The 15725-nt window shown below is 40.9% G+C and overlaps 1 protein-coding gene across 3 annotated transcripts in view; it reads right to left on the reverse strand.

Annotated features, from left to right (window-relative positions):
* Positions 1-15725, reverse strand: part of COL4A5 (collagen type IV alpha 5 chain) — an 82783-nt gene that overhangs the window by 28311 nt on the left and 38747 nt on the right. For all 3 annotated transcript variants that reach the window (XM_068152048.1, XM_068152049.1, XM_068152047.1), the window contains exons 9-28: positions 14738-14818; positions 13647-13709; positions 13113-13148; positions 12977-13018; positions 12778-12870; positions 10567-10620; positions 10404-10460; positions 8346-8390; positions 8191-8244; positions 8037-8078; positions 7491-7623; positions 6632-6805; positions 4433-4516; positions 3177-3269; positions 2865-2935; positions 2486-2677; positions 1877-2045; positions 1124-1216; positions 925-1029; positions 250-347 (exon numbers count right to left, since the gene is read on the reverse strand). In XM_068152048.1, the coding sequence (XP_068008149.1) occupies positions 250-347; positions 925-1029; positions 1124-1216; positions 1877-2045; positions 2486-2677; positions 2865-2935; positions 3177-3269; positions 4433-4516; positions 6632-6805; positions 7491-7623; positions 8037-8078; positions 8191-8244; positions 8346-8390; positions 10404-10460; positions 10567-10620; positions 12778-12870; positions 12977-13018; positions 13113-13148; positions 13647-13709; positions 14738-14818 (1779 nt within the window). The remainder of the gene's footprint in view (positions 1-249; positions 348-924; positions 1030-1123; positions 1217-1876; positions 2046-2485; positions 2678-2864; positions 2936-3176; positions 3270-4432; positions 4517-6631; positions 6806-7490; positions 7624-8036; positions 8079-8190; positions 8245-8345; positions 8391-10403; positions 10461-10566; positions 10621-12777; positions 12871-12976; positions 13019-13112; positions 13149-13646; positions 13710-14737; positions 14819-15725) is intronic.

Here is a 15725-nt window from a genome sequence, read left to right on the forward strand (position 1 = left end):
TTTAAAAAAAAATAATTAAAAAACGTGTTAAGTTTAGGCTCTGCCAAAATGTTGAAGTAGCAAAGCAAAAATGCCACCATCTTTGAGTTCAATTTCTTTTTTCTTACCCTTGCTCAAACCTCAGGTAGAGAAGGTGAATTACTGCCATCAAAAGCTAACAGCAGGTGAAATCCTCCCCACCAACTTCCCACTGATGCAGAAAAACCTCTGAAGAAAGTGAGGTTTAATATCAAACAAGCAAACACAGACCTTCTGTCCTGGGAAGCCAGGTGGTCCTGGAGGTCCATCTAGACCAGGGCGACCTGGAGTTCCTGGAGCCCCGGGAGGACCTGGAGTCCCTGGGAAACCTACACACAACATAGAGGTTAGGGCAACAGAGGAGAGGACTCCACACAGCATTAGAACTGCTGTTTCAGAAATGCTTAGGGCTAGTGAAAAGTTATTTCTGAAAAGAGGTTCTGTGCTAGCTCAAGCATGCTTGAGAGGTATCTGTTTGGCTGAGTTAACTTTTGACTATACAGTTTTTGCCACAGAAGATTTCTGGGACTTCTCTCAGAGGAGGGCACTCCCCATGCTGTGTGCCCTAAGAAAAGTTAGAAACATTAACATCTCGAGGCAGTATTTGGAGACCATTTAGTGGCTCAAGCTCAAACATTCATCATTTCCCAAAGTTTTACCCATTTATTTTTTGTCCTTGGTTGACTGAAAAATGTAAGCTATTATGAAGGATCAGTACAGTGATCAGAGGAACGGGAGTTCAGAAGGTTTTTTCCACCTGATAGTTTTGAAACTATTATAAAGATGTGTAAACTCAAGACAAACATTTTTTAAAGGATTCTAGAGACAGAAATCAAAAGCAAAGAGACAACCCTCAATGTCCCCTCTTCCAGTCAGTACAATACAGTACCATGGCTGTAAACATACCTTTTGGGCCTGGTGGACCTGGCAGTCCAATGCCAGGGATACCTGGCTCTCCCTTTGTACCTGGGATGCCTGGTAAGCCACGCTGACCTGGCTGACCAGGATCTCCTGTTAAAAGAAGAAAATCAACATAGATACCAAGAATAACTATGTCAGAATAAAAAGCTCATAAAATTCTCCATATATTTAGTTGATGCTTCACCTGGAAGACCTGGGTCACCATTTCTTCCTGGAGGACCAGGGGGGCCAGGAACTCCTGGTTCTGTAATAGTCTGTCCAGGTTCACCTTTTGGACCTAAAACCAAAAAAAAGAAGAAATGTGTGTCACTCAGTAGGAGTTTCTTGTCGGTTTTTCTTTGAGCAGAAAAAGCTGCCAGCCACATCCCAGACTTACGAAGAACTTTAAACACCAGCAACACTTTACACAACATGCTATCCTCCTCTGAGCCCCACAAAGCACTTACAGGCTTAAAGTATTGTTTAATGTTAAGATCTTTTTCTTGAAATACTTTTTCTAACTTCCTCCTAGGGCACCATCATGTGAATAGTATTTTGCACAGCTGACACCAGCACAACTTGATTAGGATCTGTGTAGCTGACAAGTAACAAAAGCCAACTTGTTCCAAGGAAACCCTTGTTTTAAAAAGCTGTTGCAGGGGGAGTGTTGTTAAGCAACAAGCCAGGTGGCAGTTACACTGCATTTCCACTACAGTCAGTCATGAAGGAGAAGCTTTTCCAGACAGAAGGGCGAGTCAAGTGTCCATAGTAACAGCACAAATTCTCCTCATTTTGTGATCCTGCAATGGCTTTCAGTAAGGAAGATTATAAAGACTATGTCTTACAATGCCTTTGGGAAAAGATTCAAAGCAGCATTATGTCCTGAGAATTATCCTGGGTGGAAGGACAAAACCTGATTTTACAGCTTTTGTTCACCAGCATACACAGATCAACTCACCAGGAACTCCAGGAGGTCCTGGACGACCTGATACTCCTTGGATGCCCTTTTCACCAGGTGAACCTTGTGGACCAAAGCCAGGAGGTCCAGGCAGTCCTTTCTCTCCAGGAAGTCCTGGTATTCCTGGATCACCTGGAATTCCCATTTCTCCTTTGAATGCAACACTGCCCTGGAAAAAGGAAGAGCGAGATGGGAAAGAGGAACACGTATTCTTAGCAAAGGAATAAAGTGTTTCATTGCTTTTGTTTTGAAACTTTCAGCAGTTTCCATTGTTTCAGCTCTCAAGGCCATTAGACATCTACATCTTACTAACATGGTAAAGAACTAAACCTAGTTACTTAATTGTTAACACTACGCAGATGAAATGTAGACAACAGCAGAAGGGACCATGTGACACTATGCAAGAGAAGTCTCATCTTCTTTTTAGAAGCATTGACACACTCATGGAATACCTCTTGATATCTTGATCAGTATATACTGAAGGGAATTACTGTGCTGGTCACAATCAGAAAATGTGCATTTGACAGTTCTCCTATCTGCACTATGCCACATGATTCCAGGACTTCCCAAAACACCTGTCCAATCAAAGAGAGAATAAAATGTACTCACAGGTTCTCCCTTCGGGCCAGGTAGACCTGGCAGTCCATCTCGTCCAGGAGTGCCATCTATGCCAGGAAGACCTGGAGGTCCTGGAAAGCCAGGGTCTCCTTTGTCACCTTTCATTCTTGGAGAAGTCAGGACATCCCCTGGATCTCCTTTAGGACCAGGTCTCCCAGGAGCACCTGGGGGCCCTGGGAATCCCTGAAGAAGTAGAAAAAAAATAAAGAAAAAAATGTTAGTTTTCCTTTCTTTCCCTCACCATACAATACAAGAATAATGCATTCAAGGTACTTAGGGACAAAAAAGAAGTAATAGACAAGAATCCGTATCTACCAAACATGCAAAGGAGACACTATTTTCCCCACCAGAACATAACACCACCACTTACTGGTGGCCCTACAAGGCCAGTTAATCCAGGAAGCCCCTTTTCACCTTTTGGTCCAGGAAAACCAGGAGAACCTGAGTAGTGCAAAAAAACACAAAAGAAATGTGACTGTTTTACATGTTTCCAGACTGTTTCTTCCTAACACTCCTCATCTGTGCAAAGCAGGACATAAACCAACTACACACTGGAGGTGGCAATTATGCATCTGCATTTGTACACAATATACAGAGAGGGCATTAGCACTATATGAAGTCACTCTGACAGAAAAGTGACTTTATGGAATATATTAAGCACAACAGCAGACCACAGCCTTACCTGGACTACCTGGAGGTCCTGGTGGTCCTCTCTCCCCAGGAGGCCCAGTTATTCCAGTTCCTATGCAATTGAAGCATGTGTCTCCTTGATCACCTACAAAGATTTGCATTGAGAAGCATACTTGAGCATCAGGTCTTACAAAACATTGAACAAATTCAGCATAACAGCAATTGTTTTATTACTTTTGAGGTACAATGCCAAACCCCAATGTCCTACTTAATGTGATTATGTGACTGCTTAAATATTGGAAGGCTTTCCACCATGAAAGCCAAACAGAAGCATTCTGATTGCTAGGAGTCAGACAACCAGTATCAGATATGACTAGAATTTATTTAGGATAGTGCAACAGAAAGAAAACAAATGCTTTAATAATAAAAAAATCATGGACTTTTTTCCTCAGCAGAAGAGTTGTCTTCCAAAGTCAGTACTTGACACTTCAGAAAGACAGCTCTAACACACATACAGCAAACTTTAATTATAAACTCCAAGAGTGCAAAATAAATACTCAGAATGCTTTGCAGATTTGGCAAGTTAAACTTATTTTATTAAAAAAGAAAAAAGAAAATAAAAGAATGGTTTCAAGAATCTTAGGAACTTCCTTCACATACAGACTTTTCTGACACTCATTAATGCAGTATTTAAGCACTTCATTTAGGTTAATTAATTAATCCTTACAATCTCCATGAGAAAAAAAAGACTCCTGTTTGAAAGGAGTACAAAATTAAGTGAGATACCCAAAGTCATCTAGTATGTCCATGCTAGAAAAAGATTCTCACTTACCTGTATCAGCATCCTCACTGCAAGGTTGTCTTTTTGGAAACAAGGATACACATTAAAGATGTCTCTCTTTTGCTTACCAAACAAGCAAATGCATTGTAGATTGACCAACTCAAATTAGGAATCTTGCATTTGTAATTTCAATGTTGTTTTTCATTAAAAATGTCAAATGTATTCATGAGGTGAGTATAAAACATAGGAGGGAGGTACCCATAAACCTGAAGCTCCATTTTAGTTTAATCACAATCTATGCCAGGCCCTATCACTGGTTGTACCCTCAACCAGTTTTGAGATTCCAGTGTTTCAGCACTAGATAAGGGACTATCCTATGCCCAAACAAAACTGCTTGCTTTCTTAGAAAATATTTACACTCAGCCCTGCTGGGAAGAGACACTGTTTGTCCTTACTTAATGCAAGCTGTAAACTGTTTAACAAGCTTTAATGAAACAAGAGAAAACAAGATAGCTGTGACACTGCACCTTTTTGGCCTCGCTCCCCAGTAAAGCCTTGTTGTCCTGGAATTCCTGGGGGACCTGGTGGCCCTTGCTCACATAACCCTTCACCTAAGGAGAATCAGGAAAGGATTAATGATCAATTTGTGTTAGACTGACAACTGCACTGAAGGCATGCATTCAATATGAAAATGCACTAACTCAGTATTTGTGTGGATGTTTTAATCTACCTACACAATTACAGATTAAACATGTTGGAGATTCAGAAGACAGCTAATGAAAACCTACCAAACTCAAGGGAAACAATCAGTGATATTAGACAACAATTATCAGCTCTCCTTCACAACCTCAACTATCACCCACTACTTCCCACAGCCTACACATTTCCATCTCTACACTATGTTCTGCTCTTCAGCCTCATATCAAAGCATGGCTATGAAATAATATTGTCAGAGTGAGGTGCCAGTGCCTTCTAGACACTAAAATCCTCTCTGAACCCCACTCCACTACAGCTTTCCAGTTCTCATATTCCATCTCTCATTCCTTACTTCCCTTACACCAAAAAGGAGCTAAAAGCCTTCATCTGAAGTGTCCAATCCCAAGTTAATTTTGTGTAATCTACATATTACAATATTTATGGAATGAAACTGGAATTCTGAAAAATTACTCTCCTGTACTTCTAGTAGGGAATAGCACCTTCAAGTATTTATCTGATCTTACCAAGAAAGATAAATTTACTCCAGGCAGTATCACAGTCGTTCATGCACAACTTTTAATATAACCTTTGTTAGCTGGATTAAATAAAATGTAGTATACATTGGAAAAACACTTGAGCTTGTACATTTGGGCCAAATCTGCTTGGCCCTGGAGGACTATAATTATTGTGTGAGTTAGAATAGAATAAACCAGGTTGGAAGAGACCTTCAAGATCATCGCGTCCAACCTATCATCCAACACCACCTAATCAACTAACCCATGAAACCAAGCACCCTGTCAAGTCTCCTCCTGAACACCTCCAGTGACGGCGACTCCACCACCTCCCCGGGCAGTCCATTCCAATGGGCAATCACTCTCTCTGTGTAAAACTTCCTCCTGACCTCCAGCCTGAACTTCCCCTGGCGCAGCCTGAGACTGTGTCCTCTTGTTCTGGTGCTGGCTGCCTGGGAGAAGAGACCAACCTCTGCCTGTTTACAACCCCCCTTCAGGTAGTTGTAGAGAGCAATAAGGTCACCCCTGAGTCTCCTCCACTCCAGGCTAAGCAGCCCCAGCTCCCTCAGTCTCTCCTCATAGGGCTTGTGTTCCAAGCCCCTCACTAACTTCATTGCCCTTCTCTGGACTCGTTCCAGCAAGTCAACATCCTTCCTAAACTGAGGGGCCCAGAACTGGACACAGTATTCGAGGTGTGGCCTAACCAGTGCAGTGTACAGGGGCAGAATGACCTCCCTGCTCCTGCTGGCCACACTGTTCTTAATGCAGGCCAGGATGCCATTGGCCCTCCTGGCTGCCTGGGCACACTGCAGGCTCATGTTCATCCTACCATCAACCAGCACCCCCAGGTCCCTCTCTGCCTGGCTGCTCTCCAGCCACTCTGACCCCAGCCTGTAGCACTGCATGGGGTTGTTGTGGCCAATGTGCAGAACCCGGCACTTGGATGCGTTAAATCTCATGTGGTTGGACTCTGCCCATCTGTCCAGCCTGTCGAGGTCTCTCTGCAAAGCCTCTCTACCCTCTAGCAGATCAATTCCTGTCCCCAGCTTGGTGTCATCAGCAAATTTACTGATGATAGACTCAATGCCCTCATCCAGATCATCAATAAAGATGTTAAAGAGGATGCGGCCCAGCACTGATCCCTGGGTTCCCTCAAGTTGGACAGGATTTCTTCCTCTTCGGTCTAGATGAATCTCACAGAAGTCACAGCAGGGGCCACTTAAGGTGGAAAGAGATATGATGAAGCCAGACTGCAACTCACATCACTGCATTCTCAAATTCTATAATTGTCCTTAAGGCTAGAGTTCTACAAATGTCCTGATTTGCAATGGGAGCTACCTGGAGAATGTATAAGAATAGCTTTGAATCCCAGCTGCTGAAAAACTTCATCTTTGGAGGTAGAATTAAAACAAAAACCAAAATCAGATTCAAACAAACAAACAAAACAAAACACATAGCAAACAAAGAATGTCAAAGCTGCTCAGACTCCTCTATTTGCTGTCTATGGTCATCGCTTACCAGGGGGAAGAGATGGTGCTGGTGGCCCTGGGGGACCTGGCGGTCCTGGAGGTCCTCGTGGTCCATCAAGTCCTGGTTCCCCAGGAATGGAAACACCAGGTAAACCTTGATCTCCTTTTTGTCCTCTTTCACCAGGTAAGCCAGGTGGGCCAGGAGGTCCAACAGTAGTGATCCCTAAGACGGGAATAACTTAGTTCCTTGATACCTCAAAGGTTTAAATAACTTTCTTGCAAGGATGATAGTAATATACAATGAATAACATGCTACAGATAAAAGTTGTGTCTCTCCACATAAGTACTCCATATTTCTTTTATGGAATCAAGCTACCTGTTCACGTGCAGTGTTTGATGCATGCACATCTTGCATTTCCAGAGAATTTTGTTCAAACATTGACCAAGAGTCAACCCAAACAAAACTAATGAAAGAAAGTACTGGCTGAAAAAAGAATGTTTACAAGCTGTAACATCAGAATCATTAAGTTCTTCTCTGTACATTCATCAGGCAAATACAGGTGTCAATGTAGAGAAGAGATTGGGCTTGATGGCACACAATACTTTCACTGTGTAATGCAGTGATGATGTATGCTATAGGATAGTGTTATGAGGTAAGCTACTATTGGTTTAACAGCCTGCATGATCAGCATCCTCTGCTTGCCACAGGAGGGGCAACGAATGTTCAGAATTCCTCGTATTATCCCCATAAGCTAAGGGCCACCCTTCAAGCTCAAAGGCAGCTCTACATAGTTCTGCCTTCGGTTTCTGCTCAGTCCATGCGTCAAAAGCAGCGTGAAAAGACTGTGAAGCCAAGTGTATACACAAATATCTGAATGGATAACTCATTTTAATTCTGGTCCTCTTACCTGGAGAACCTGGCAAGCCAGGTGGGCCCGGCCTACCAGAGAATCCACGCTCCCCTTTGGCTCCTGGAAGACCTGGCAATCCTTTGCTACCTTTCGGTCCCACTGCTGCATCAATGCCTGGTCTAGAAATGACCTGTAAATGTTTTACATTCATGTGAAACAACTTGCAATGTAATTCAAACCATATACCAATCACAGGGTGTTTTTCATGCTCCAACGAATTACCATGTACAAACTCCAGTAAAGAGCATGCCCCACTAGGAAGCGCTTTTACTGCTAAGCCAGCATGGTTAGAACAGGCTTCAGTAAAGCTGACTCAGTTTCTGGTCTCAGGTTATAGTCTAGCTCTGTTTGTAAACTTGCAACTTCTTGAGTATAGATTCTATCTCGAAAGAAAACTACAATTGTTTCAATTAGTGAATGTATGAAAACTTTACTGGGTCTGTTATTTTATACCCAGAGGTGGGACTCATGGTCCCCCAAGAGCTATGATGAAACAACACTGTCAACCAAATGCATAAAGAGAAGAAAGCATCACCAACTTACGATTCCAGGAGGACCAGGGGGGCCAGTGTCACCTTTTTCACCCTACCAATGAAATGAAGAGCGTTTTTTCACATTGCACATTAGTACACAGTGATGTACAGTGATGGCAGATTTTCAAGCTACTGTAGCAATAATGACAAAAAAACTAGCATACCTTTTCACCGTCTCTTCCTGGAGCACCACTGATTCCAGGCCCACCAGGTAAACCCTTCAAGAACAGAGAAAGATAATCACACTCTGATCTTCTCCATATCAGAAGAAAAAGCTTATAAGGAGTCTGCTTAGATTAGAAATGCATGAGTTACTCACATCCCTGCCAGGCTGACCAGGTTCTCCATCTTTGCCAGGCTTTCCCTTCAAAGACAAACATTCATTGAAATAAAATACTTCAGTGGTGAAGAATTCTTATGGAAATTATGTTTGTTACTTCCCATTTTTCAACAAACCAAACTTGCTTTAGAATGCACTCTTTGTGATAAATGCATCAAAGACTTCAAGAGAAACCCTCTCTTGCAAAGGAGATCCTAACTCCCTAAACACTAGAAAATTATATTTAATTAGGAAACCAGTGTAATGTGACCAGTGAAATGAAATACAAACAGTTTTGAATGTTAACTCTCCTTTAAACCAAATGCAATTTTTCTGAATAATAGTATCAGCAAAACCAGGAAGTGCAATTCTGCTCAGAGAATATGTATTCTTGCTGAACAGATTTGTTATTGCTGGAATAGAAGTAGTGGAAGCTCCACTTTATTCCAGACCATTCACTGGGGAAGATATTTTTAGCATTACAGAACCAGTAAGTACGGGGGACACCTGACGGAACATGACTAGAATAGGTGATTAAGCTTCTCCAGAGTGCCAAGATCAACTCTCAGTCACTGAAAAGTTGACAATAAAACCTGACAGATAAAGTGTATTGGATTATAATGTGATTTGTGAAACCTTTATTATTAGTGATGAATAGTGATTCTCAAGAATGGTGTTTGAAGTTTTGCTGTTAATCTGCTGAACTACCTGTTTGATTCCATATAATGACATTTTTGTGAGCGTGTCTGAAACAGATTTGTGCCACGCACAATCACGTGGAACCCTAAGAGGCACTGAATAGCAAACCAGCACTTTAAGAATGCAACATGCCCAAATTCAGAGTAACAAAACCAAACAGAAACATTGGTGAATAAGCTTTTAGTAAAGGGCATCTCCCATATTCCCTCAGGACTTTCATGCTTTCTGATCTTTGCAAATTTATGTGGTTCTCCTTTACTTTTGCATAGAAAAGCACCTTTGAAAATTCAAAACTTACTTGAAATATATGCATATGTAATTCTGGCTTTGTGAATATGTCTCATTTCTTATATTCCTTAAAGAATATAAATAAAAGCTCTCCTACAAATCTCAGCATATAAGAAGGATTTTATCTAGAAGACCAAACATTCGCTTCCATTCTATTTATTTCCTATGGAAACTGGGAAACCTACTACCAGCATGTTTCTAAATGGTATTTATAAATGGTCCAATTAACCTGAGCAAGATTTGTGTCTGGGTTTTTAAAGAGGTCCATGTTGTTAATGAAACTATGGATTCAGTAGTTGTGAGAGTGAAAACACAGAACATTTAGAGCTGGAAGCAGCTTCATTTTAATTTGCTGTTCCAGCCCATGTTATTTCTCTCCCATTTCTTACCCACTTCTGTAATCTTCCCCAGCTTTTCTGAAATGTGATATCCAGATAAATTTAAATTCCCAGATGGACTTGAGTCTAGGAAGGAACAAAGGGACTTATGCTATCCCTAGATGCAGCCATCCTGGCTTAGCCTCTCCCCAGACAGCACAAACTAAAGTAGTTTCTTGGGAAGTGACAAAAAGGACTCTCAGTCTTATTGCAGTGGTCAGAGACTTGGTTTTGTGACTCACCTCACAAGTAAACCCACTGAGAATGAGATTACATAGACCATCTTATGTAGTTACACCCCAATCTCATGCTGTCTGGCAACCCAATACACAACAAACTGAACGAAGACCCTCTCTAAAAGGAAACACCAATCTGCTGCTTCAGTCAAGTAGTCCAACAATTTTGAAGAAGGTTTCCACATGTGACTAGATAACATCATTCAAATTACTTTCTCCTGCTGTCAAATCCAAGATCTACATGTATGTAACTATCAGAAAGCACTGAGAGTGAGATCTATAGCTAGAAGCACTTTCATGAGCTACATGTGTCATCTACTGGTTTCCCATGTTATGGATAAAAATATAAAAAGTCTCTTACCCAGAAGCTGATGGCCCCACCTGAATTCAACATTTGCTTAATTCTCAGAGATAGCATTGATTGAAAAGATAAATGTTTGGTTAAACAGATTACTTACTCTTTTTCCTGGTTCTCCTTGCTCACCTTTTTCACCTTTTACGCCACCGGGAAGACCCTGAACACACAAATGCCATCTTAAACTGAGCTCACAAGCCAGGGTAGAATGAATTTACAGTTCTGATATAGATGCAGCAAAAAAGAACCAAAAGAGGACTACTCACAGGAGGGCCTTGTGGCCCAGGAAGTCCTGGTGGACCTGGATCACCTGGGATACCCTGTCAAGCATGGGCAAAGGAAAAGATTAAAGCCTCCATCACTTCCTAGAAGCTCAGTTGATTTTTCTTTTTTAAAAAAAGGAAAAAAGTATATTTATGCTGTTATTTACATTTCCAAGAACAGTAAATGATCATATTTACTCTTTCTTCGTATGGAACTTTAAGTGCCTCTATAAATTTTATTAACTGCTTATCCTGTTTATTCAGATGATTCACTCCACCAAGACAACTGCTTCCTGCATGCACTGCAGCAGCTAGTTTGGTGGCCTGCAGCTGCTATACAATCATAAAAAGGCAGAAGGAAAAAAAAAAAACCAAGAGAAAGAAAGAAAGCAAGCAAGAACAAATGTCAGATCCTGCTGAAATTACAGGAGCATCAGTCATCAGGTTACTGGCTATTGCTGAAGTTGTGAGGCTATCAGGATTGATAGTGAGTTGGTCACAAAAGTGTCCCAGGATCACGGTGTTAAAAAGATAGGGTTTCTGTTTTGTCTTGTTACATCTTTGTACAAATTCCTAAATGCCTTCACCATTAACCTAAAGGAAAGTTACTGGCTACTGAATCCACAAAAGGTTTCTGTTATTTTCTTGGAGGCCCCACAGACTTTTACAAGCCCATCTATACACTTGATTTTTCAGTCAAGATGTGGAAGTACACACCAGAAGCCAGAACTCTGTTTCACAAAGTAAGTATAATGTTGAAATGTTTACTGATTGTGTGCTACCAAACACCACCTTTGTTGACACAAATTTGTAAACTTTGAAATCATTGTTATCATTGGTCAAAGGCAATGCACTCAGTCTGTGTTTCTAAATCACAGTGATTTAAATGAAAGGTAGTTAGAATGATTTTATTTTGTGTATTTGTATATATTGAAAGATGCCTGATGACAGAGGCAAATTACTTTGACCCTAATAAAGTGAGACTAATTTCTGCTTCAACTACAGTGTTGTTAAAATGTCACCTTGTGTTTTATTAGACCTATAGACACACAATTCTGCTTGTTACCTTCTGCCCTACCATCCAGCAAAAGAGACAAAACCAGGCACAGACCTTTCTAGGAAGACATGCACTACAGATGTGCATCAGTGGCTAGATGTAAGTATTACCTTAGTGGTGTCTATTGCTCTTCTGAAAGGAAGGGTAGCAGTTTTGATCAAGATGAAGGGGCAGAATTGTCCTATACTTTCCCAAAACAAAATACTGCTGTATACTAAAGCTTTTGCCTCTGACACAACTCCAAACATGAAAGGAAGAAACTGATCCAAATGCAGATGGAAGAAACTTACTAAGTTTAAAGCTCCGCAACCACACTGACATTTGCAAAACAACCAGAGCATAAAGATGATCACTCATCACTCCTGCCTCAAAATATCTACCTCAGCTCCTCCATTACTCAAGATGGTATTTGAGAATACCACAGAAACTCCAGAGCAAACATGAAATCCAGGCACCGATGATCGTACTGTTGCTTCTCAGACTGTCTATGACTGGCACTGAGAATCAAATGGTACTGAAAACTGTTGCCCAGCAAAGAAGAAACTATAAAAATGTAGTAACTTTTAAAATGACAGCTCTGCCAATGACTATTTGGAATTTATGGGTGGGGAAAGATCCACACAAATCAAACCCAACACTGAGTTTACTTTGAGCTTTACTTTTGAGAGGCCAGAAACAGTGAAAGTATTTTATTCAGACCACAAGAAGAAAGATATTGGGGCAACACCAATGACAGGAAGAAGGAGGGGAAAAAAAAGATAAAGAGAAAAACAAAGAGTTAAAATTTATTGAAAGACTTCTTCACAATGGATGACATAGTTGGCTAATGAATAGGAATCTGAATCCCTAGACAGCTTTGAAAATCACAGGCTGGGTGTTCCAAAGAATGAGAATATTTTAACTGCTTCTACTGTTACTATGAACTTCCTTTAAAAGGGTTTCTTAAGAATAGTTACTTTACTAAGGGGAAGTAACTGAGCTGATGTGACTGGCATACTGTCTGTTAAGAGAAAAGTTGTGAGACTTCAAATAGTCAGCAGTTGGAGAGAAATGACAGAATTCTGCAATAAGCAAGATATGAGTACATATGAGCCAAACCAACAGAGGCTACAGTTTGATCACAAGCTCATTGCAGTTGGATATAGTTTCCCACTCACCTGATCTCCTTTCTGAAATTCAATGTCATTTGGTCTCTTCTGCTCTCCAATTTGTCCTGGTGGCCCTGGAGGTCCTTGAAGACCTTGCTCACCCTAATGTGCAAGAAGATTGCAGTATGTTTTCAGCAGTACATCCAAAATAGCATGCCTAAATCTTTCAAAGTATTAAGCAAAAACATCATCACAATCACCTACTCACTTTTTCACCTTTGGGTCCTTGGAAATTCAAACCCATATTACCCTGCAAAGAATATAACTCATCAGCCCTTAAAAGTCACAAATGAATAGAAAACCAAAACAGACCACCACCATCATCAATGAGGGAAAGAAAATACCTTAGGTCCTGGCAGCCCTGGTGGACCAGGAGGTCCCTATTAAAGAAGGAAACAACAACAAAAAAAAGTCACTTCCAAGCACTTTACATAGTCTCTTGTGGAAAAAAGCAACACAACAATGTTGCTACTTTGTCTCCTGTGCTTTATAAATAAAATTAAACAGCCAGGTATTAAATATTATGGAAAGAATCATCCTGGTCTAAATAAGCTACATCTTGCCCACAGAATCACAGAAAGGTTTGGATGTTAAGAGACCTTTAAAGGTCAGGTTTCATACAAATAAGGAGCCTGCACAAATATTCAGCTTTATTGAAAGCAAAAAGACATCCCAGGAATAGGTTGTTTCAAATATATCGCATTTAGATGTGCACGCTAGCAATTCCAGGATGAACTGAATGCATGGCTTCTGTTGTCTTCACATCAAATTTTAACTACCAGTATCTCTGCATTTTACTGACTTGCCTCTGAGAACATGAAACAAAGAAGTGACTACCCCATTTCACACTCTATGAGTAACAGATTAAAGAAACTTACTGTCAAACCCGGGGGCCCTGGAGGACCAACTGGACCTGGTATTCCCATAGAGCCAGGTGGACCCTGTTGAGAAAGTGGAGTAGGCTATGGGAGAGGCACCTTTTTAATGGCAAACCCAGTGATACATTCAAGATAAAACAACCCAAGAGCTAGCAGCCCATACACATCAAATCAAAATAGCTGACCACTAACCCACTAATCTGTCCTCATGGAAAAGGCCAAAGGAGAGCACATCAAGTTAGAAGTGTTCTGATCTCAACATCAATACCTCTCTGGTTGGATAAGGGAATGCTTTTTTGTTTCTTTTGAACTACTTTTGCACTTTCTTTCCCTTCATGCACTGAGAGAGAACAACAAAACACTTTGCTTTTATGATTCTTCCCAGCCAGAAACAAACAATAGAGGAGCACAGATCAGACAAACAGAAATGCTAACAGGCTCAGTCTGGTCAGAATGGCCTGGAGCTTGCCTCTCTGTAGCAGGAAATGGGAGTCTCTGGCCTCTGTCCAGTCCAGGCTGATAGACTCATTTTCTGCTCCCCTTGTTCTTCCACTAATAAAATGAATAGCTCAGTGGGGAAGCACAGGACCTGGAGTCACTAACTGTTTTCACAGAAGACAGCTGGGAGAACAGAAACACTGTACAGGAGGTGCACCATGAGGAGAATAGCTGAGACATTCTCTCTTTCCATCACCCAAAATAGTGGCTACAGCCAAGAAAGGCAGACATTAGTCGCTTTACCTCAGGGTGAAGAAGGGAAGGGAATTCCAGAATCAATACAGGGAATATCTAGGAAGAGGGAATAGGCAAGGGAAACGTAGAGGCAAGTCAGTAACTAAGTACTGCTCCCTACTGGATACCACTTTTCTGACCAAGGGACCTGTCTGGTGTCTGTGTGCCATGCTATTAAAAGCAATAAGGAAGAACTTACTTCCCCTCAAGCCATAAACTGGAGGTACATTAAATGTGAGCCCTGCATCTCCATGCATACATATGGATTCCCTAGCACTGAATGTTCCAATCTTCCTGTAACGCAAACACTTGTCATGTTCTCTTTTTGGCACAGCCTAGTAGTACTTGATACAACTTACAGGTATCCCTGGAAGGCCTGGAAATCCTTGGTCACCCTTCTGTCCTGGTAGCAAGGATGTAATTATTTCACCTGCTTCACCCTAGAAGAAAAAGAGCTGATTTAATTACTAGTATATTTCACAATTCTAGCACCATTCTGACCCCAAGGGACACAGTGGCTCTTAAGATTCTGAGACATTCAGTTACGCTACACCCCAGCAGTACTCTTTAATATAAGATACTCCAAAACCAGCTTTTTTGAGAAGAGATCCTTCCATATTTGGAGGATTCTTTAAGTAGCTAATCCACCAACTATTAAAAGCTCTCTTTTAATATGTGCATGTAAATGACTTAAATTCCAAAAGGTTAGCAGATTGAAACACAAATGCTTCACAAAAGAAAGAGACATTCTATCTCCATGTGAAATCAATGGATGGGGCACAACAGAAAAAAAAAAAAGGCTCATTCAGCTTTTTCCAGTGTCCCACACCTCATGAGATTAATGCTGGCTATGCTGTTATAAAAGTCATGTGTCATCTTCTATATCGAAGTATAGTTTCTTTCTGATTTTAGGGAAGATCTTTGGTTTAAAAGTATTGTGTTCTAATCAGCTTGCCTTTTAGTATCTTTAAAATAACTGAAAAGAAAAGCAGCTGTGGAAAACAATTCATCTTAAAGTCACAATTTCCCAGCACCAGCGTTATGCTGTCCTCACATTTTACTGGAATAATTCTGTGGGCCAAGTTTCCCATGAAACAGATTTGAACCACATCTGGTGTTTTGGTTCAAACAGGTCAAGGATACCACAAAAACAACACAACCCTCCAAACTTGTAAAAAAGAATCCTTAAAGTCCAAAATCAGATTATGGGACTACTAACACTAGGAGAAAAAGCTATCTATGCATTAATCTATAGAGCAGAAAGCACTTTTTCAAAAGCAACATATTCTCCTCACTGAATATTTTAAGTTAGTATTCCTTCGTCTCCACTGGGTTCTTGAGCATGCA

The sequence above is a fragment of the Melanerpes formicivorus genome, unplaced genomic scaffold (assembly GCF_026170545.1).
Source record: "Melanerpes formicivorus ecotype bairdi unplaced genomic scaffold, bMelFor1.0.p_v2 SCAF_22, whole genome shotgun sequence".
Lineage (NCBI taxonomy): Eukaryota > Metazoa > Chordata > Aves > Piciformes > Picidae > Melanerpes > Melanerpes formicivorus.